The sequence below is a fragment of the Rhinopithecus bieti genome, unplaced genomic scaffold, assembly GCF_001698545.2.
Source record: "Rhinopithecus bieti isolate Rb0 unplaced genomic scaffold, ASM169854v2 scaffold_1557, whole genome shotgun sequence".
Classification (NCBI taxonomy): Eukaryota; Metazoa; Chordata; class Mammalia; order Primates; family Cercopithecidae; genus Rhinopithecus; species Rhinopithecus bieti.
In genome coordinates, this window is record NW_016803512.1 from 887507 (window position 1) to 908351 (window position 20845).

The following is a 20845-nucleotide window of genomic DNA, read 5'->3' on the forward strand; positions in this document are numbered from 1 at the left end:
GGCGGAGGGCTGGTCGGCGCCCATCCTGACCCTGGCACGCAGGGCTACCGGGAACCTGTCGGCGAGCTGCGGGAGCGCGCTGCGCGCGGCCGCGGGGCTGGGCGGCGGGGACAGCGGGGACGGCACGGCGCGCGCAGGTAGGCTCAGGCCGGGTCTGTCCCATGGCTGACCCGCGTGTCCCCGCTGGCCGCTGGCGCGGGCGCGGGCGCGGTGGGGGCCGGGCTGGGAGGGCGCTGGCTAGTCGGGGAGGTTACGCGAGCTGTTTGTTGGCCGGCGGACGGCGCCTGGCTGCGCGTGGGTCTTTACTCCGGCGGCCCAGCCGAGACCGCCCCCGGCAGCCCCGCGTGCCTGAGCGCGCTCCGGCTCCCGCGCCTCTGTGCTCTCCCACTAACTAGGTGACGGACGTGTGCGCGTCCGGGCTTCGAAACTCTGTAGTAACTCCCCACACGGCACGGAGCCAGCACTGTTCTGCTTTTCAGCGGCTCAGTGCGGGAGTGGATCGCTGGCGGGTGTCGGGAGGGCGCGGGCCCTGTGCGCAGCGGACCAGCGGCGCCTCGGCTCACCTCTGCCTGTGAGATGGCGATTTTACAGTCACCCGATGATCTCTGAAGGACTTTTCAGCCCTTGTAATGAATAGAGTGCCAGCATATCAGTGATAGTAAGATTTTAACTTAGCCCTCCAACGCCAGACATCCAGAGCTGTGCTATCCAATACAGCAGCACGCATGTTTTTGTGTGTGTTTTTGTTTTTTGTTTTTATTTATTTTATTTTTTTTGAGACCGAGTCTTGCTCTGTCGCCCAGGCTGGAGTGCAGTGGTGTGATCTCGGCTCACTGACACCCCTGCCTCCTGGGTTCAAGCTGTCCGCCCGCCTCAGCCTCCCGAGTAGCTGGGACTACAGGCGCCCACCACCATGCTCGGCATGAGCCACCCCCCGGCCCCGTATTTTTGGTCGAAACGGGGTTTCACCATCTTGGCAAGGCTGGTCTTGAACTCCTGACTTCGTGATACACCTGCCTCGGCCTCCCAAAATGCTGGGACTACAGGCTTGAGCCACCGCCCGCAGCTGAATTCCTCAATTTCTAACTGAATCAAATTGAAACTGAGTACTTTTAAATTGAATTAAAAATTGAGTTCCTGGGCCGGGAGCGGTGGTTCACGCCTGTAATTCCCAGCACTTTGGGAGGCCGAGGCGGGCGGATCACGAGGTGAAGAGATCGAGACCATCTTGGCCAACACGGTGAAACCCCGTCTCTACTAAAAATACAAAAAATTGGCTGGGCGTGGTGGCATGCACCTGTAGTCCCAGCTACTCAGGAGGCTGAGGCAGGAGAATCGCTTGAACCCGGGAGGCGGAGGTTGCAGTGAGCCGAGATCGCACCACTGCACTCCAGCCTGCCTGACAGAGCGAGACTCCGTCTCAAAAAAAAAAACAAAAAAACCCCGGAGTTCCTCGATTACAGCGGCCACGTTTTAAGTGCTCAGTAGCCTGTGTGTGGCCAGTGGCTACTATATGAGAGAGCATAGCATAGAACATTGCCAACTTCATAGAAAATGCTGGGACAGAGCTGAGGAAAGGTGGTGGTGCCTTCCAGGGAGCATCATAGCACAGCCTTGAGGCCTCCTGATTCCTCCCCATCCACTGGTACCTTTGCTGTAGATGCACTGACCCCCAGGTAGTGAATTGTGAGATTTCCAGTGGTCAAGAAGGATTAATGAGTAAAGTTGAAAGGCTGACTGGTTTTGAGATCCTAGCAGTGGAAAGTAGTATTAGAGGGTGATGCGAGCCTGTGCAGCCCGGGAATCTACTTCCCTCTAGCTTGACACCTTTTCCGGAGATTTCCACACATCAGTGGATGCTGAATTGCATACTCGTTGACAGTAAATACTGAAAGTCAAGGCATGGCATCCCCTGGAGGCCTCTTAGATATTTCGTGGCAGGAGTAAGCAAATAATAAATGTTAATTCTTCCCTGATAGAATTTCTTTCCTTTAATGCAGAATCAAGGAAACAAAAAGATAAAATGATATGTGTCAGTACCTGGCACAGAATAGTAAGTGTTTGCTGAACAAATGCGTATTTGAAAAATACCTGTTTTCCATCTATGGAAGTGATATAAACAATAGCCAACACTTATATTGTCCTTCAAAGGTGCCAGGCATTAGTCTTAAATCTGTACAAGTATTCATTTATTCCTCACAACAACCCTATGTGATAGCAGGACTAGCTTCATGGGTGTACGGTCAATGCAGGCTTTGATCACTCTGGTGGAAAGGGCCAGGCACTCAGAAGTATCCCATGCTTGAAATTCTTAATTTTATCTTTGAATTTGTGTTTTTTAAGTGAAGGCAAATGGGACAGGTTCTCAGCTGCCCTGGCCCCCTAGAGCTGCCCTGGGGCTTCTCCCTAGCCTCCCTGATCCCACTCTTGCCCAGGCAGCGTTGGGATTGTACCCTCTGAATCTCAGGGCAGGGTTGTGGGTGCCACAGCACATTAGGCAGGCAAGTGGGCAGGGCCTCTCACCCGCCCCATCCCTGCAGGGAAGTTGCAATCCATTAGGGCTGTAGTAAGGGGGAGTCTGACTTCCACGCTCTGCTCCAGGCCAGGAATTTTGCACTGAGCCTTGTAAATTATGCAGATGGCACAGAGTGATGAGTACCATTATTATCCCCGTTTTATAAAGAGGTAAACTGAATTAAAGAGAAGTAACTTCATCAACTGCAAAATGTCAATATATATGCCCCATATGGATTTTAAAAAACTAGGCCAGGCATGGTACTCACGCTTGTAATCCCAGCATTTTGGGAGGCCAAGGCGGGTGGATCACCTGAGGTCAGGAGTTCGAGACCAACCTGGCCAACATGGTGAAACCCCATCTCTACTAAAAAAAAATACAAAAATTAGCCGGGCATGGTGGTGCGCACCTGTAATCCCAGTTACTCAGGAGGCTGAGGCAGGAGAATTGCTTGAACCTGGGAGGCGGAGTTTGCAGTAAGCCAAGACCATTCTACTGCAAGACTGTCTCAAAAAATAATAATAATTAACTCGATTTAAGGAAAGTATTAATAACTGCCACTCACTCTAGCAAAAATGGTGACCATGGCTTAAAAAGAGATGAAATCTGGGGAACTGCTGGGTAGAGCCATGTGGCTGGTCCCGAAGGTCACCAGGATTTGAAGCCATCAGGTAGGACAGGAGCAGAGGTGGGGAAAGGAAATGGGCCAAGGGCGGTATGCTCTGCAGCGACACAAGAAAAACAGGTTGGGAGAAAGACAGTGACACCACTTCAGCCAGGCCCAGGCCCAAGGCTGACTCATGGTCTATTTCCCCACTGATCTGCCTACACAAGCACTGTGGACAGGCAGGACTTTCAGAGGGAGCAGTTTAGGAGCAGAGATTGAATGTGAGCAGCACTCTTACTGGATAATATTTTTTCAATGGTAGAAGCTAAAGGAAATGCTGCAGAATGTTTTGAATACTTGTTTTAAAATGTCCCGGTCAGGCACAGTAGCTCACGCCTGTAATACCAGCACTTTGGGAGGCCGAGGTGGGTGGATCACCTGAGGTCGGGAGTTTGAGACCAGCCTGACCAACATGGAGAAACCCCATGTCTGCTAAAAATACAAAATTAGCCAGGTGTGGTGGCGCGTGCCTGTAATCCCAGCTACTCAGGAGGCTGAGGCAGGAGAATCTCTTGAACCCGGGAGGTGGAGGTTGCAGTGAGCCAAGATCGCGCCATTGCACTCCAGCCTGAGCAACAAGAGTGAAACTCCGTCTCAAAAAGAAAAAAGGTTGTCCCATGTGGGGTCTGGTATGTGATTGCATTGTCCATAGGTGTCCTGTTTGGTTCTGGGGGATTTTTTTTTAAGGTAATAAGTGAACATGATTTTTAAAAATCAAACCATACAAAAGCACATTCGGACAGGCGTGGTAGCTCATGCCTGTAATCCCAGCACTTTGGGAGGCCGAGGCGGGTGGATCACTTGAGGTCAGGAGTTCGAGACCAGCCTGGCCAACATGGTGAAACCCCATCTCTACTAAAAATACAAAAATGAGATGGGCATGGTGGCACACACCTGTAATCCTAGCTACTCGAGAGACTGAGGCAAGAAAATTGCTTGAAACCAGGAGGCAGAAGTTGCAGTGAGCCAAGATCGTGCCACTGCGCTCCAGCCTGGACAACAAGAGTGAAACTCTGTCTCAAAAAAAAAAAAAAAAAAAAAAAGGGCAAATACTAAATCCTCCTTCCCAGAAATTTTCTGCAGTACTATTGTATCTTTGAGCTTTTCTGCACATCACACATGTGCTTTCCTCTCTCAACACTGGCTGTTTCCACACAAACAATAGGATGTACCCACAAGGAATACATCTTGCTTTTCAGAGAAATGCTTCCTAAAGGATGAGTAACAAACATGCGTGTTTTAAGAATTAACATGCTGGCGGGGTGCAGGTGGCTCACGCCTGTAATCCCAGTACTTTGAAAGGCCAACGAGAGAGGATTGCTTGAGCCCAGGCAAGCAATGGGCTTGTCACTTATTGCCAGTCAAGAGACTGGCCTGGCAATTTATTTAGCAATTCAGTAGGTGTAGAACTTCGTGATATTCTGTGTGTCATGTTGAACTATTATTAATGAAACTTAGAGATGTGAATGGTTTGGCCAAGGTCATAAAGCCATAAATTGAGAGATGGAACCGCTAAAAGATCATTCCGGGTTTAATTTTCCATGCCTCTAACTTGAGTACTAATGGGAACAGGTCACCCACAGTAGAGGATGCATGAGATGGCAAAATACTGCCAGCAGCACTTCCAGAGACAGCACCACTCAGCGCTGATTGCCTGGAACACTGGTCTTAACATTTTTTGCTCATGTAACCCCCTAAGAAAACTGCCTTTTTTTTTTTTTTTTTGAGCCAGAGTTTCGCTCTTGTCACCCAGGCTGGAGTGCAGTGGTGAGATCTCGGTTCACTGCAACCTCTGCTTCCCAGGTTCAAGCGATTCTCCTGCCTCAGCCTCCCAAGTAGCTGGGACTACAAGCATGCACCACCACGCCCAGATAATTTTTTGTATTTTTAGTAGAGACAGGGTTTCACCATGTTGGCCAGGCTGGTCTCGAACTCCTGACCTCAAGTGACCTGCCCGCCTCAAGTGATATGCCCGCCTTGGCCTCCCAAAGTGCTGGGATTACAGGCATGAGACACTGCTCTCAGCTGAAAACTCCAACTTTTAAAGTTAACGTATAAGATTCTTCATCATATTTTAAAGTTGCTCAGAATTCATTTTCTGGCATAGTGTAAATATTGACTTTTTAAAATAAAACTGTTACATTGTGTTTTGAAATGTGTCAAGTGGTATGTAAATACCTTAATGAATTGATAATTACCACCATCCATCTTTAAAATAGGAAGTTATTTAATATTTGAAAATTTTACATTTTCCTTTTATTCATTGAACTTGAATTTCCATTCCACTTCTGCCATAGAATTAATGTAATAGATTTGTATGGTTTTCAAAGTGTTATTGGTCATCCTATAAGTCTCAGCAAAAAGTATGTAAATAAGTTAAAGTTTAATAAATTTTTATTATGACTAAAGCTCTAAGTGTATAAAAATTTTTCTTCTGGAGTGAATTATCATTAAGTTTATTAGTAATGCTACATTGGTAACAGGAACATAAATATAATTTTTATAAAGAATTATACATAAATTTTTCTTGAATTGCATTTTTTTTTGAGACAGGGTCTCATTCTGTTGCCCAGCCTGGAGTGCAGTGGCGCAATCTCGGCTCACTGCAAGCTATGCCTCCTGGGTTCAAGCGATTCTCCCACCTCAGCCTCCCCAGTAACTGGGACTACAGGTGTGTGCCAGCACGCCTAGCTAATTTTTGTATTTTTAGTAGAGACGGGGTTTTACCATGTTGTCCAGGCTGATCTCGAACTCCTGACCTTGTGATCCACCTGCCTCAGCCTCCCAAAGTGCTGGGATTACAGGCGTGAGCCACCACGCCCAGCCAATGAATTGCATCTCTTAATGAGATGAATGGTGTTGGTTTTTGTTATTAGCATATATCTGTAGACAAATACATATGATTTACTGCTAAAGTGTGATAGAATTCAGCATCAGTTTTAGTCCTGTTTTTTGTTTGTTTGTTTTAGTAATGTTGGTCATCTCTGAACTCTTTCCAAGTTATATGCCCCAAATCACACTGATCTAATGCCAAAAATTATTTTTTGTTCCCTTATTTTCATTCAAAGCAAATAACTGAAAATTGCCTGACCTGCAGCCTAATCATATTAAGGAAATTTCTCAACTTTTGGGAGTTACCAAAAAAAATTTTACCAAGACTTATCAAGTGTGAGCCAGGCACGGTGGCTCACGCCTATAATCCCAGCACTTTGGGAGGCTGAGGTGGGTGGATCGCCTGAGGTCAGGAGTTCAAGACCACCCTGGCCAACATAGTGAAACCCCGTCTCTACTAAAAATACAAAAAATTAGCCAGGCATGGTGGCGGGCGCCTGTAATCCCAGCTACTGGGGAGGCTGAGGCAGAAGAATCTCTTGAACCCAGGAGGCGGAGGTTGCAGTGAGCCAAGATCGCACCATTGCACTCCATCCTGGGCAACAAAAGCAAAAGTCTGTCTCAAAAAAAAAAAAAGAAAAGACAAGACTTATCAAGGGATCATTTCACTTCTTATTCTTTCACTTAGGCACTTTGTTTAACCCAGAATACTCAGAATGGTTGCAGACATCTGAATATTGCTTATTTCATTCACCTTTGCCAATACAATACTTTTGACAAAAATACTTTTAGTTTATCATGTATTTCAAATCCATTTTCATCAAAAACTTAGCTGCAGTTTGCACTCGTTTAATTTATGGAAAATGGCCATCAAGCTAATGGCATATCTTAGGGTTGTGGATAGCGACTGGTTGAACATAATTACATAGATTTGTGGGGAGAAAAATTTAACTTTCTAAATTCAGGATACCCAGGCAGAGGGTTAGAGACCACCCCTCTGCCCCAAGCCCAAGCTTAACTAAATACCATAAAGCAGTAAAAGATAGGTCTTCACATTTTCGGTTACTTAATCATCAAGGGCGACTCCCCCTCCATTCGGTGTGTGGAACCTAGTGCACCCCAGGTCACTGTATCAAGAGGAAGACAGGTTATGGAGTGAGTTGGCCTTCTTTAGAGGGAGGAGAAAGAGTGCCTGTGAAACTTGAAAATCTGGAAATTGAGTTCCTTAAAACATCTGGGCATACCTAGCTTTGGCAAGACTGCTGTATATGTATTCCAGTTTCAAGACCACTAGATTATAGAACTGGGCTTGGTGTCTTTAAGGATAGATCTTTACAAATTGCTTTTATGGTTATTGCTCTCTTCAGAGTTTCTCCCTTCTCTTGATGAAGTTTTACAACTTTCATTTCCTTTGCCAATCATCCATTAAAGTTTTAAAATTTATAAATGTAATACATAGGCTTCTCTCGAAGTATAAAAATAATTATACTGGCCTGACGCGGTGGCTCGCACCTGTAATCTTAGCACTTTGGAACACCGAGGCGGGCGGATCACCTGAGGTTGGGAGTTCAAGACCAGCCTGACCGACATGAAGAAACCCCGTCTCTACTAGAAACACAAAATTAGCCGGGCGTGGTGGCACACACCTGTAATCCCAGCTACTCGGGAGGCTGAAGCAAGAGAATCGCTTGAGCTCAGGAGGCGAAGGTTGCAGTGAGCCAAGATCGCGCCATTGCACTCCAGCTTGGGCAACAAGAGTGAAACTCCATCTCAAAAAAAAAAAAAATTATACCACCCCCAACCAAATGCTTTACTTAACCCACTTTTAACCCTCTCCACAACCAAGGTGAAATGCTTAGGCTGTTTCTTCTTGCCCGTCAGCTCTCCCTCTACCTTCTTGGGTTTTGCTGAGATAATTTTGAATTTTTAGTCCCAGGATGTCTCAATATTTATTTAAGGCCTTTACTACAAGTTCATGGCCATAATATTATCGTTCTTTTAGATTTAACTGTAGTTAACTATAAAAATATAGTACGTATAAATATGTTCTTTAATTGTCCATATTAATCAATGCTGGTGAAATAAAATAGGTAAACAAAGGATTAATATCCAAAATATGCAGGTCAGTAACACAAAGGCAAGCAATTCACAGAAGAAATACTAGGAGACAATAAAGAGAAGTTATTTAACCTCAGTAGTAATTGGACAGCTGCAAACCAAAACAATACGATCCCCGCCCCAATCCAATTGGTAAATATTTCGAACACAATGTAACCGCGCTCCCGGGTGAGGGCCGCGCTTTGCACCTGGGGTTTTCCTGCCAGGACTCTTATTTTGGGACTCTTTGCACCTGGGGTTTTCCTGCCAGGACTCTTACTCTAAACTTTTCGTTTCTAGGATACCAGCTTACTGGGTTTAAGAGAACGTTTGGCCAGCACATATAAATATCTGATGATAATTGCAGACAGTATTATACCCTCAAAACAGTGCGACAAGATAATGGGAGTTGAAATGGAACTCTCTGAATTCATTTGACTCCAACGGTTTTCCTTACCAAAAAAAGAAAGTGTGCGTAAAACCTAAAATTGTCCACTAGTAGCGGACGAAAGATGGGCAACAATAATTTGAGCCTGGAACTGAGGGGAAGATGCTTGCCTGCAGGCACCCGGCTGGCACTATCCGGCAAGAGAGAAGGCTGGAAAAGCCTTCTGGGCGGGGTGTGCATCCGCCCCCGTGCGGGCCAGAGGATGCAGAATGGCGCCCACTACCTCCGTAGGCGTGGCCTTGGGCTGGACTCGCCCAATAGGAATGCCTGGGGGCGGGACGCTTTCCCAGCACGCCCTCTAAAAGCTTGGGGCAGGGCTTCCTGTAGGTAGCGCCCTTCCATTGGTCGAAAATGGAACGGAGGTTGCGGGAGAAGCCAAACGCGGCGAGTCTTGCTGGAGCCGTCGCCGTAGCAACGCGCGGAGCCGCCTGGGAGAGGCCTCTGGAGCAGGAGGCCGAGTGGCTCTTCCGACCCGAGGCCCCGTTGGCCAGCTGGCGGGCTGTGGCCTCTAGGGATCAGGGACTACTTATCTGCGAATCCCGGTTATCCGCCCGCCAGCACGTCCGTTCCCTAAGCAGACCGCCTGGCCTCTTGCCTGACCCGTCTTCTCACTGTGGCCCGGAGTCTGACCTCCCCACACTGAGTCCACTAACGAAGCTATCCCTGCGCCTGCCCCACAGCGTCTAAGTGCCAGATGATGGAGGAGCGTGCCAACCTAATGCACATGATGAAACTCAGCATCAAGGTCTTGCTGCAATCGGCTCTGAGCCTGGGCCGCAGCCTGGATGCGGAGCATGCGCCCTTGCAGCAGTTCTTTGTGGTGATGGAGCACTGCCTCAAACACGGGCTGAAAGGTGAGCCTGAGGGGGCGTTTGGGAGCGTGGAAGTTCGGGCTGGGTGTTTGCTCAGCATTTTTTCATCAGTGCCGGACATCCCTCTAGGTGCTGAAATGCCAACAGTGTACAGAACAGACAAGGTTCCTGTCCTCAGAAGCGACTTTCTAGAGCAGCGCTGGAAAATAGAAATATGCAAGCTACATAGGCAATTTTAAATTTTCTAGTAGCCAAGTTTCTTTAATAGTGTTAGATGAGGCCGGGCGCCGTGGCTCACGCCTGTAATCCCAGCACTTTGGGAGGCCGAGGCGGGCGGATCACGAGATCAGGAGATCGAGACCAGCCCGGCCAACATGGTGAAACCCCGTCTCTACTAAAAATACAAAAATTAGCCTGGTGTTGTGATGGGCACCTGTAATCCCAGCTACTCAGGAGGCTGAGGCAGAGAATTGCTTGAACCCGGGAGGCAGAGGCTGTAGTGAGCTGTGATGGCCCACTGTACTCTAGCCTGGGCGATAGAGCGAGACTCCATCTCAAAAAAAAAAAAGGATTAAGCAGTGAAGTTGAGCAGCTTTCACTTTCACTTGGCTTTTGGGGGAGAGGCTGTGGGTCCCTGAAGAAATTTTGCAACCTGTTCTTATGAATAACACTTTTGTTTTTCCTTTTAGTTAAGAAGAGTTTTATTGGCCAAAATAAATCTTTCTTTGGTCCTTTGGAGCTGGTGGAGAAACTTTGTCCAGAAGCGTCAGATATAGCGACTAGTGTCAGAAATCTTCCAGAATTAAAGTGAGTGAGAAGTAGTTATGCCGATTTGATGATTTTAAAAACTCCCTCGTATTTACTCATTTCTCAATTCCTTGCTGATGAAGCCCTTTCTAATTGGAAAGAGCTCTACTGCTCATTATCCACATGATCTCGAGCAGGATTTGACTCTCTCTGAGCCTCAGTTTCCTTTTCGTTAAAATGGGGACAGTGATTCCTGCTTGCCACACCAGCCAAATAGGTTGAAAAGGTGTTGTCAACCAAAGGGCACTCACAGGAGGAAAAGGAACTACTGGTACACTCCTGGAATCACTGCTTCAGATACAGGTGGGCAGTTTTCTGAATAATACATTTTGGGCCAGATTGTAGATTCCAGGCCAAGGGACATTTGTAATTTGTTAGAGTGGGACTAACAAATTATTTGCCATGTCTGGATTTGTCCTTGGGATCGCTATGCTTAGGCTCAAAATCAAAACACAAGTAAGTCATCTTCATGGAATTTGGCATCTAGAAAGGGTCTTAGGGATCCTTGAGCCAATGCAAAAGAGCCCTCCGCACAGTTTCCCAGAGGGGACTGGACTGTTCAGCGTTTATTTGACCCTTCTTCTAGGGAGCCAGCCTATTCCATTTTCAGGGAATAATAACAGTCACTGCCCTCAGGGCCTGCTCTCTGACAGGCATTGTGCTGAGAACATTCCTTTTCATGATCTCATTTAATCCTCCACAACTGTCCTCTAGGATAGCTGTTAGTGTCCTCATCTACAAGTGTGGGAACTGATTAGAGTGGCTAAGTAACTTGCCCAAGGTGCCTCAGCAGGTGAGTGATGGAGCAGGAAGAAGACACGGGTCTGTTAGGCCCTGAAACCCTCTAAATCCCATGCAACTCCATTGCTGCCAAGTCCTGTGCATTTTTCTCAAGATTAGATTTAAGTCTTCTATGCAAATTCTGCCTGCCCGGCCTACGTGGCATATATTTAAAGTCTTTTGCACCTGTCAACCTTTCAAATGTTTATTTGATGACTTTTTTTTTTTTTTTTTTTTTTTTGAGACAGAGTCTCACTCTATCGGCTAGGCTGGAGTGCAGTGGCGCAGTCTTGGCCCACTGCAGCCTCTACCTCCTGGGTTCAAGTGATTCTCATGCCCCAGCTTCTTGAGTAGCTGGGATTACAGGCATGAGCCACCACACCCAGCTATGTTTTGCATTTTTCGTTGAGATGGAGTTTTACCATATTGGCCAGGCTAGTCTCAAACTCTTGACCTCAGGTGATCCACCCCTCTCGGCCTCCCAAACTGCTGGGATTACAGGCGTGAGCTACCGCGCCTGGCCTACAATATCATTTTTTAAATGGCCAAATAGTATTCTGTTGTATATCTAATTTTGTTTAACCCCCCTTGTGGCTGTCTTCAAATTCTTGTTACCACAAACCGTGATAATGATGTGGTGACCATCCCGAAACATACATCTTTGTGTCCATCTTCAGTTATTTCTCTAGGATATATTACTAAATGTAGAATTTTTGGTAACCTGTTGTCATCAAATTGCCACTAAAAAGTTGCACAGTTGACCAGGCACAGTGGCTCACGCCTATAATCCCAGCACTTTGAGAGGCTGAGGCGGGAAGAATGCTTGAGCCTAGGAGTTTGAAGCCAGCCTGGACAACATGGCGAAACCCCATCTCTACAAAAAAAAAAAAAAATTAGTTGAGTGTGGTAGCGTGTGCCTATGGTCTCAGCTACTCCGGAGGCTTAACACAGGATTATCACTTGAGCCTGGGAGTTCCAGGCTGCAGGGAGCCATGATCATGCCATTGCACAGCAGCATGGATGACTGAGCAAGACCCTATCTCCAAAAAAAAAAAAAAAAAGGAAGTTGTAAAGTTTACAGTCTCACCAAGCAGCACTTGAGAGGCCTTTTTTCTTTTAATGTTTAATGCAGGCCTGTTCTTTCTTTCTTTTCTTTTTTTTCCTCTTCTTTCTTTTCTGCTTCTCTGGAGATAATGCTAGAATACAGAGAAATTACACCTTCAAGATTGGGGCTGGGCGCAGTGCCTCACGCCGGTAATCCCAGCACTTTGGGAGGCCAAGGTGGGCAGATCACTTGAGGTCAGGCGTTGGAGACTAGCCTGGCCAACATGGTAGATGGTAGAAACCCCATCTCTACTAAAAATACAAGAATTAGCTGGGCGTGGTGGCAGGTGCCTGTAATCCCAGCTACTCGGGAGGCTAAGGCAAGAGAATTCCTTGATCCCTTGAGGTAGAGGATGCATTGAGCTGAGATCACAATGGTGAGCCAGGATTGTTCCACTGTACTCCAACCTGGGTGACAGAGTGAGACTCCATCTCCAAAAAAAAAAAAATTGGTTCCACAACATTGTGAATGTACTTAACACTACTTAACTGTAAGATTAAAAATGGTTAAGATGGTAAATTTTATGTTCTGTGTATTTTACCACAATTAATAATAAAACATAAAATTGTACCTTTAAGGCCAGGTGCAGTTGCTCATGCCTGTAATCCCAGCACTTTGGGAGGCCAAGGCAGTCTGATCACTTGAGGCCAGGAATTTGAGACCAGCCTGGCTAACATGACAAAGCCCTATCTCTACTGAAAACACAAAAATTAGCCAGACGTGGTGATGCACGCCTGTAATCCCAGCTGCTCGGGAGGCTGAGCCACGAGAATTGCTTGAACCCAAGAGGCGGAGGTTGCAGTGAGCTGAGATTGCACCACTGCACTCCAGCCTGGGTGACAGAGCAAGACTATCTCAGAAAAAAAAAAAAGAAAAAAATTGTACCTTTGAGCTAACCCCTTGGAGATTTTATAAGCTTCAACACTTTAGCAAGCACTAAGTTCTCTATTAGTCTTTTGAAAGAATGTTTATCCATTACACAAATCTAACCTGATATTTTCCTGTGATATTTTATGACTATAAGCAAAGCATTATCTAACTGTATTTGTAATAGTACTCAAAGGTGTGCAGTGAGCCATTTTCGATGCCTGCCCAGGCCACGTGCCTCCCTCCCCAACCCCAAACAGCCATTCTTTAGAGTATCCTCTGCATTTACAAGGGTGTGCTTCCTATGTATCTCCCTAGCTAAATCAGGTTTCTTTTCTGTGTTTGTTGTTGTTATGTCACAATAGTTTGATGCTCTGTTTGAATTCTAGGACAGCTGTGGGAAGAGGCCGAGCTTGGCTTTATCTTGCACTCATGCAAAAGAAACTGGCAGATTATCTGAAAGTGCTTATAGACAATAAACATCTCTTAAGGTATTTCATCAACTAGGTTTGCTTATCTTTTGCTTGGTAAATAATTAGAACATAGGCCGGGTGTGGTGGCTCAACGCCTGTAATCCCAGCACTTTGGGAGGCCAAGGCGGGTGGATTGCTTGAGGTCCAGAGTTTAAGACCACCATGGCCAACATGGTGAAATCTCGTCTCTACTAAAAATACAAAAATTAGCCAGATATGGTGGCGGGTGTCTGTAATCCCAGCTACTCAGAAGGCTAAGGCAGGAGAATCGCTTGAACCCAGGAGGCGGAGGTTGCAGACAGCCAACATCGCGCCACTGCACTCCCGCCTGGACGACAGAGGAAGACTCCATCTAAAAATAAATAATATATAGGCCGAGCGCTTGGATCACACCTGTAAACCCAGCACTTTGGGAAGCCGAGGTGGGCAGATCACAAGGTCAGGAGTTCAAGACCAGCCTGGCCAACATGGTGAAACTCTGTCTCTACTAAAAATACAAAAATTAGCTGGGCGTAGTGATGCATGCCTATAATCCCAGCTACTCGGGAGGCTGAGATAGGAGAATCACATGAACCTGGGAGGCGGAATTTGCAATGAGCCAAGATCGCGCCATTGCACTCCAGCCTGGGTGACAGAGTGAGATTCCTCCTCAAAAAAATAATAATTAGAACATAGTTCTGTAGATCATTTTGAATTAAAATAAGTGTATCAGCCAAGTGTGGTGGCTCATGCCTGTAATCCCAGCACTTTGGGAGGCCAAGGCAGGCTGATCACTTGAGGTCAGAAGTTCAAAAACAACCTGGACAACATGGTAAAACCCCATGTCTGCTAAAAATGCGAAATTAGCTGGGCATGGTGGCATATGCCTATAATCCCAGCTACTCGGGAGGCTGAGGCAGGAGGATTGCTTGAACCCAGGAAGCAGAGGTTGCAGTGAGCCAATACCACACCACTGTACCTCCAGCCTGGGCAACAGAGCGAGACTCTGTCTCAAAATAAAAAAATAAGTATATAATATTTACAGAAATTTATGACTGGTTCATTTTTCATATTTATAACTAAGCAAACATCATTATAAAAGGAATTTTCTCTAGACTATGGTGATTTACGAGGGAGGACTCTTTCCAGAGTTAAACCTCTGTTGTAATTGAGAGACATACTTTACAGCATAGCCTAAAACCCAAGCTTTTCAGTGTTTTCAAGGCATGGCTCATTATTGAACATATCTTTACACGACAAACACTGATTTACAATATTTCACGTACTCTGAGTACAGTTACACTGAGTAAGTTTGAGTTACAGATTTTGTTCTAATGAACTAATTCTCTTTCAATTAATTTTTTATTTATAATCAATACAAAATTATACATATTTGTGGGATACTGTGTGCATGTATATACTATATAATGATCAAATCAGGGTAATTACCATATTCCTCACTTTACTAATGAACTAATTCTTTTTTTTTTTTTTTTTTTTTTTTTTTGAGACGGAGTCTTGCTCTGCCACCCAGACTGGAGTGCAGTGGCCGGCTCTCAGCTCACTGCAAGCTCCGCCTCCCGGGTTCACGCCATTCTCCTGTCTCAGCCTCCCGAGTAGCTGGGACTACAGGCGCCCGCCTCGTCGCCCGGCTAGTTTTTTGTATTTTTTAGTAGAGACGGGGTTTCACCGTATTAGCCAGGATGGTCTCGATCTCCTGACCTCGTGATCCGCCCGTCTCGGCCTCCCAAAGTGCTGGGATTACAGGCTTGAGCCACCGCGCCCGGCTGAACTAATTCTTAAGGGAAAAGTTCTTATGCACACACACACAGTGGCCTGGATGCCACTGGATTTGGTACACGAGCAAGTCATCGCTGACCAGAGCAGTATCAGGCAGGGGATGGACCCCCCCCCCCCCCCCCCCCCGGCAAATGGTCACGATGACTGGGCAATAAGGAAGTAAAGCAGCAGATGTTGCTCCGTGGGACGCAAGAAGGAGAAGTGTTATGCTTGGATGTGGGATCCCATTTCCTGTTTATATGGACATAAGTGGAGAAGTAGTTCATATCAACACAGACGAGGAGCCAGTGGAGACACAGGTGGGGAGAGTGACAGGAGTCAAGAGGAGATGAGGAGAACTGGGGTCCAGGGTCTGCATGGAGGAGTTCACTTCAGACAGCAGGAGGGACGAGCCCGTTCTAAGCCACAGGAAGAGAAGAGAGGACGGGAGAAAAAGCAGCCGTTGAAGCAGTGAAGGGAAATGAAAGGGAGGGAGGAAATCCACAGTAGTATCTTCTGGCTCCAGGGCACAGTTGAAAAGGCAGTTCAGGGTGGGGAAGGAGTGGGGATGGTGAAGCTGTTTCTGAGCATCCCGCTGTCCTGTCCATCTCTTGTAGCGAGTTCTATGAGCCTGAGGCTTTAATGATGGAGGAAGAAGGGATGGTGATTGTCGGTCTGCTGGTAGGACTCAATGTTCTCGATGCCAATCTCTGCTTAAAAGGAGAAGACTTGGATTCTCAGGTAAAACGGAATTTTGGCTCTAGACAGAACACTCATTAGCCAGGGACTTTACCTATGATCTGCAGGCAGGTACTGAACCCAAAGAAGGGCAGATGGCAAAGAGCCCACTGGTAGAGGACCGGCCAGGGGCAGGTGGGGAAGCAGCGGGGAAGGTCTTGGAAGGGTGAAGAAGTTGCATAGCCAGAGGTACACTTGGAAAGCTTGGCAGGTGTGGGAACAGGCAGACAGCTCTCCGTGGCTGGAGCAGAGGATGCTCTGTGGCTGAGGTGAAAGTGGAGGCTGGGCCTGGTTGTGAGGCCATGGGTGCTATGCTGAAGGGTGTAGCTGGAGTGCAGTGGTGCGATCTCGGCTGACTGCAAGCTCCGCCTCCCAGGTTGGCGCCATTCTCCTGCCTCAGCCTCACGAGTAGCTGGGACTACAGGCACCCGCCACCACGCCTGACTAATTTATTTTGGTTTTTTTTTTGTTTTTTTTTTTTAGTAGAGATGGCATTTCACCGTGTTAGCCAGGATGGTCTCAATCTCCTGACCTTGTGATCCGTCCACCTCAGCCTCCCAAAGTGCTGGGATTACAGGTGTGAGCCACCGTACCTGGCCTGAAGGGTGTAGCTTTTATCCCCCTTTATCCTGAGCTTTAGGAAGCTGTTGGAGGTTTTTAAGAAGTAACTGAAATGATCATGCCTGGGTTTGAGAAAGCTCAATCTAGCAGCCACTCAGGTTATGAGTTAGAAGTGGCCAGGAATAGATATAGCAAAAGACTTGAGGTCGGGCGCGGTGGCTCACGCCTGTAATCCCAGCACTTTGGGAGGCCAAGGCAGGTGGATGACGAGGTCAGGAGATTGAGACCATCCTGGCTAACACGGTGAAACCCCGTCTCTACTAAAAATACAAAAAGCTAGCCAGGCATGATGGTGGGCACCTGTAGTCCTGGCTACTCGGGAGGCTGAGGCAGGAGAATGGCGTGAACCCTGGAGGTGGAGCTTGCAGTGAGCCGAGATCACACCACTGCACTCTAGCCTGGGCGACAGAGCAAGACTGTCTCAAAAAAAAGCCTTGAGTCTAGTCTAGAAGTCCCGCAAGGCTGGATGGGGAGTAGGAAGATAGAGTCAGGAGAGATTGGGAAGTCAGGTTGATAAAATGGCGCTAATGAGGGTAACCAGTAAGGTGTAGAGTCCTCTGTGGGAAGGACAGCCCTCTTGGGATGGGCTTTCTTCCTGCATGGGAGCTGGTAACCAGATCCAGGGCCTAAACTCCTGGTTGGCAGGGACTGTAAATGTGTGAGGGGGAATAGGCACGCTAACCCATTCCTCACTTCCACCCCCTCTTCAGGGCATCTGCAGCTGTGGCTGGGCCACTGCTAAGAAAAAAGAGATTATTTTACACTGTCTAGCAAAATTCCCAGCCTTTTTCCTGTATTGTGTTTGATGAATCTAAAGATTCCCTGATCCCTCCATGTGCAGGTCAATGTTTTTTTGTAACCTCTCCTCCCTTAAAAAAAAAAAAAGTTTGTCTTTGCATGTTGAAAATATCTTTTTTTGAATTCAGAGAAGTATTTTGAAAAGCCACTAAACATCACACATATTCTCATTACTCTGAGACAGATAATTCAGGGTTACGTTGTGGTATACATCCTTCCAGCACATGAATAAAGGTGTGTGCATGCATGTGTGTGTGTATATGTTTGTGTATTTTAGAGTGAGATGTTTGGAGGGTTTCTTTTTTTGTGAAACCAAACTATGATTATTTTAAGCACACCATTTTGTAATTTTTAAAAATGTAACAATATGTTCTACACAGTTCTCAATAACAAGAGATATAAACCATTTTAGATGACTGTAGTTTTCATTTTTTAATGTACCATTATGTAACCAGTACCTTATTAATTTAGATCATTTCCTTATTGTGACAGTATTATTGCTGGGCACATGGCTCACACCTGTAATTCCAACACTTTGGGAGGCTAAGGTAGGAGGATCACTGGAGCCCAGGAATTTGAGACCAGCCCAGACAACATAGTGAGACCTTGTCTCTACCAAAAATAAAAAAAATTAGCCAGGCATGGTGGTGTGCTGCCTGTCATCCCAGCTACTCTGGAGACTGAGGCAGGAGGATTGCTTGAGCCTGGGAGATCAAGGCTGCAGTGAGCTATAATCATGCCACTACCATACACTCCAGTCTGGGCAACAGAGCCAGACTCTGTCTGGAAAAAAAAAAAAACCACCAATATTATAGACATCCTTAAAGTAAAGTTCTCTGTACTCTTGTCCATTTATTTCCTTAGCATAATTTGGGGTTGTTGTGTCAAAGTATACAGCCTACATTTTGCTGGATAATGTAAAACCGGCCTCCGGAAAGGTCTTTGTGATAACCACCCACCAGCAGCGCGGGAGCCCATTTCCTCCCGACGCTGGATGTGGTGAGCATTCTTGGTCTTTTTCAGTCTCATGGATGAAACAACTCATCATCTCGAATTTACAAGTATTTTTGTGTTTTATTTGCCATTGGGGGTTTAGCATTTGTGATCATCTTTTCATACTTGGTCCATTTTTGAGTTTTCTTTCTCTGCTTCTTTATTAAAGACTAAGCACATTGACCTTTCTTCAGAATTATTTGTTATAATTTTTTTTTTTCTGGTTTCTCAGGGGTGGTGTGCCCTGTACATTTTTTATTTCTAATTTTTGGCAACCAGATTGAGCAGGTATTTCCTTTATACCTTCTAAGGGATTGTGCTGTGAAGGTTCTTCCCTATCTAAAGATTACCCTAACTTTTACAATCAAATGTGGGGCACCGGAACGCGGGTCCACGCGTGTGTTTGTCCGTCTGTCCAGCCTTTACCCCCATAGCTTTCAGTCATGGCCTCCGGTCAGTCACAGCTCGGAAAGCCAGCCCCTGACTTCAAGGCCACTGCCCTGGTGGGTGGCGCCTTCCAGGAGGTGAAGCTGTACCCTCTCGACTTCACTTTTCTATGGCCCACAGAGAGCATCGCTTTCAGTGACCTTGCCGAGGATTTCCACAAGCTGGGCTGCGAAGTGCTGGGTGTCTCGGTGGACTTAGTTCACCCACCTGACTTGGATCAACAGCCCCCAGAAGTAGGCAGCCCTGGGCTCCCAAGCATCTCCCACCTGCTGACATGATGGGAAGCTTGTCTGAGGATTACAGTGTGCTGAAAACCCATCAGGGTGTTCCTACCCTGCCTTTTTATCATCGATGGCAAGGGTGACCTTTGCCAGATAACTGCTATTGATTTGCCTGTGGGGTGCTTCATGGCTGAGGCTCTGCGGCGGGGCCAGGCCTTCCAGTGCGTGGTCGAACACGGGGAAGTTTGTCTCACTGGCTGGAAGCCTGGTAGCAACAGTGAAGCCCAATGTGGATGACCAGGGATACTTCCTCAGTATTCCTTGAATACTGGAACTAGGCTGGCCAATGGATAGTGAGCTTGTACCCCTACCTGGGTACCCTGTGCTGACCCAGAAAAGGCCAGACCTGCCCCTCCAATCTCCACAGTCTGGGACCCTGGAGGGCTAGGCCAAGGCCTTCTGCTTCCACCTGGGTAATTTTTTACACACTTTATGTGTAAAAAATTTGTAAATTTTACACATTTTTGCCATTTGTTTTGGCATAGTGTGAAGTAGGAATCTAAATTTCTTTTATAAATAGTTAACCAGTTTTCGCAATATCATCATGTAATGTATTTTTTTTCTACTAATTTGAAATTCCACTTTTATCATATGGGAAATATCCATAATATGCATTCGTTTACTTCTGGACTCTTCTGTTGGAAATCTGAATCTCTGTTCCTATGCCAGTGGCACATTGTTTTAATGACTGGAGCCACATAGTATATTCTAGACTCTGGTAGTTAAGTACCTGCCTACTCTACTGTAGTTTTGTTTCAGATATTTCTGGGCCATCCGTTCTGCCAGATGAACTTGAACATTTTGTCAAATTCCAGAATAAAAACTCCATTGAGATTTTAATTAATTAATGGACGTGGTGAGCATTCTGGTCTAGTGCTGTCTTGAATGACAGTGCCTATAGTGTGTTGCCATAAAGTATACATGTTTGCTGCCGATGTCTGAGGGATGCTATGTCTCACGTTTAGAGAGTGCTATTCCACTCCAGTTTACTTTGTGTTTTGTTGTTGTTGTTTTGTTTTTTCTTTTCTTTGAGATGGAGTCTCACTCTATTGCCCAGGTTGGAGTGCAATGGCGCAATCTCCACTCACTGCAACCTCCGCCTCCCACGTTCAAGTGAGTCTCCTGCCTCAGCCTCCCGAGTAGCTGGGATTACAGGTGCCTAGCAACACGCCCGGCTAATTGTTTGTATTTTTAGTAGAGATGGGGTTTCACTATGTTGGCCAGGCTGGTCTTGAACTCCTGACCTCGTGATCTGCCCACTTCAGCCTCCCAAAGTGCTGGGATTACAGGCATGAGCCACCGTGCCTGGCCTACTTTGTGTTTTTATTAGAGATGAATGTTAAATGTGGTCAAATACTTTTTTTGGATCTATCAACATGTCATACCTGTTTTTAACCCATAATTATAATTGAATTAATCCATAGGTTTCTTATTGAATACTATCCCTGAATTTCTAAAATAATCACCACTTGATCATTGTAAACTCCTGGATTTCATATGTTTACTGTTTGGAATTTTTGTGTCTCTGCTTGTAAGTGAAACTATTCTGAATTTTCTCTACTGCCTTTGCCACCTTTCGGTGTCAGAATTATATTAGCCTCATAAAATTAGAAGGCTGGGTACAGTGGCTCACACCTATAATCCCAGCACTTTGGGAGGCTGAAGTGGGCAGATCACAAGATCAGGAGGTCGAGACCACCCTGACCAACATGGTGAAACCCCATCTCTACCAAAAATACAAAAATTAGCTGGGCATGGTGGTGTGTGCCTGTAATCCGGGCTACCCAGAAGGCTGAAGCAGAAGAA

At 46.4% G+C, this 20845-nt stretch overlaps 1 protein-coding gene and 1 pseudogene across 6 annotated transcripts in view; both read left to right on the top strand.

The window, feature by feature from the left end:
• Positions 1-20845, top strand: part of RUFY1 (RUN and FYVE domain containing 1) — a 68422-nt gene that overhangs the window by 3615 nt on the left and 43962 nt on the right. For 2 of the 6 annotated variants that reach the window (XR_001888379.1, XM_017888186.1), the window contains exons 1-5: positions 11-137; positions 9240-9413; positions 10061-10178; positions 13320-13421; positions 15779-15902. Coding sequence is in view for 5 of the 6 variants with exons in the window: in XM_017888186.1 (XP_017743675.1) it covers positions 9254-9413; positions 10061-10178; positions 13320-13421; positions 15779-15902 (504 nt within the window). In the remaining variant the exon portion in view is untranslated. Of the gene's footprint in view, positions 1-6; positions 138-8411; positions 9414-10060; positions 10179-10215; positions 10482-13319; positions 13422-15778; positions 15903-20845 lie in introns of those variants that run through there. The other 4 variants (XM_017888197.1, XM_017888166.1, XM_017888177.1 and 1 more) reach the window with 4 other exon arrangements.
• Positions 18288-19690, top strand: LOC108539487 (peroxiredoxin-2 pseudogene; annotated as a pseudogene).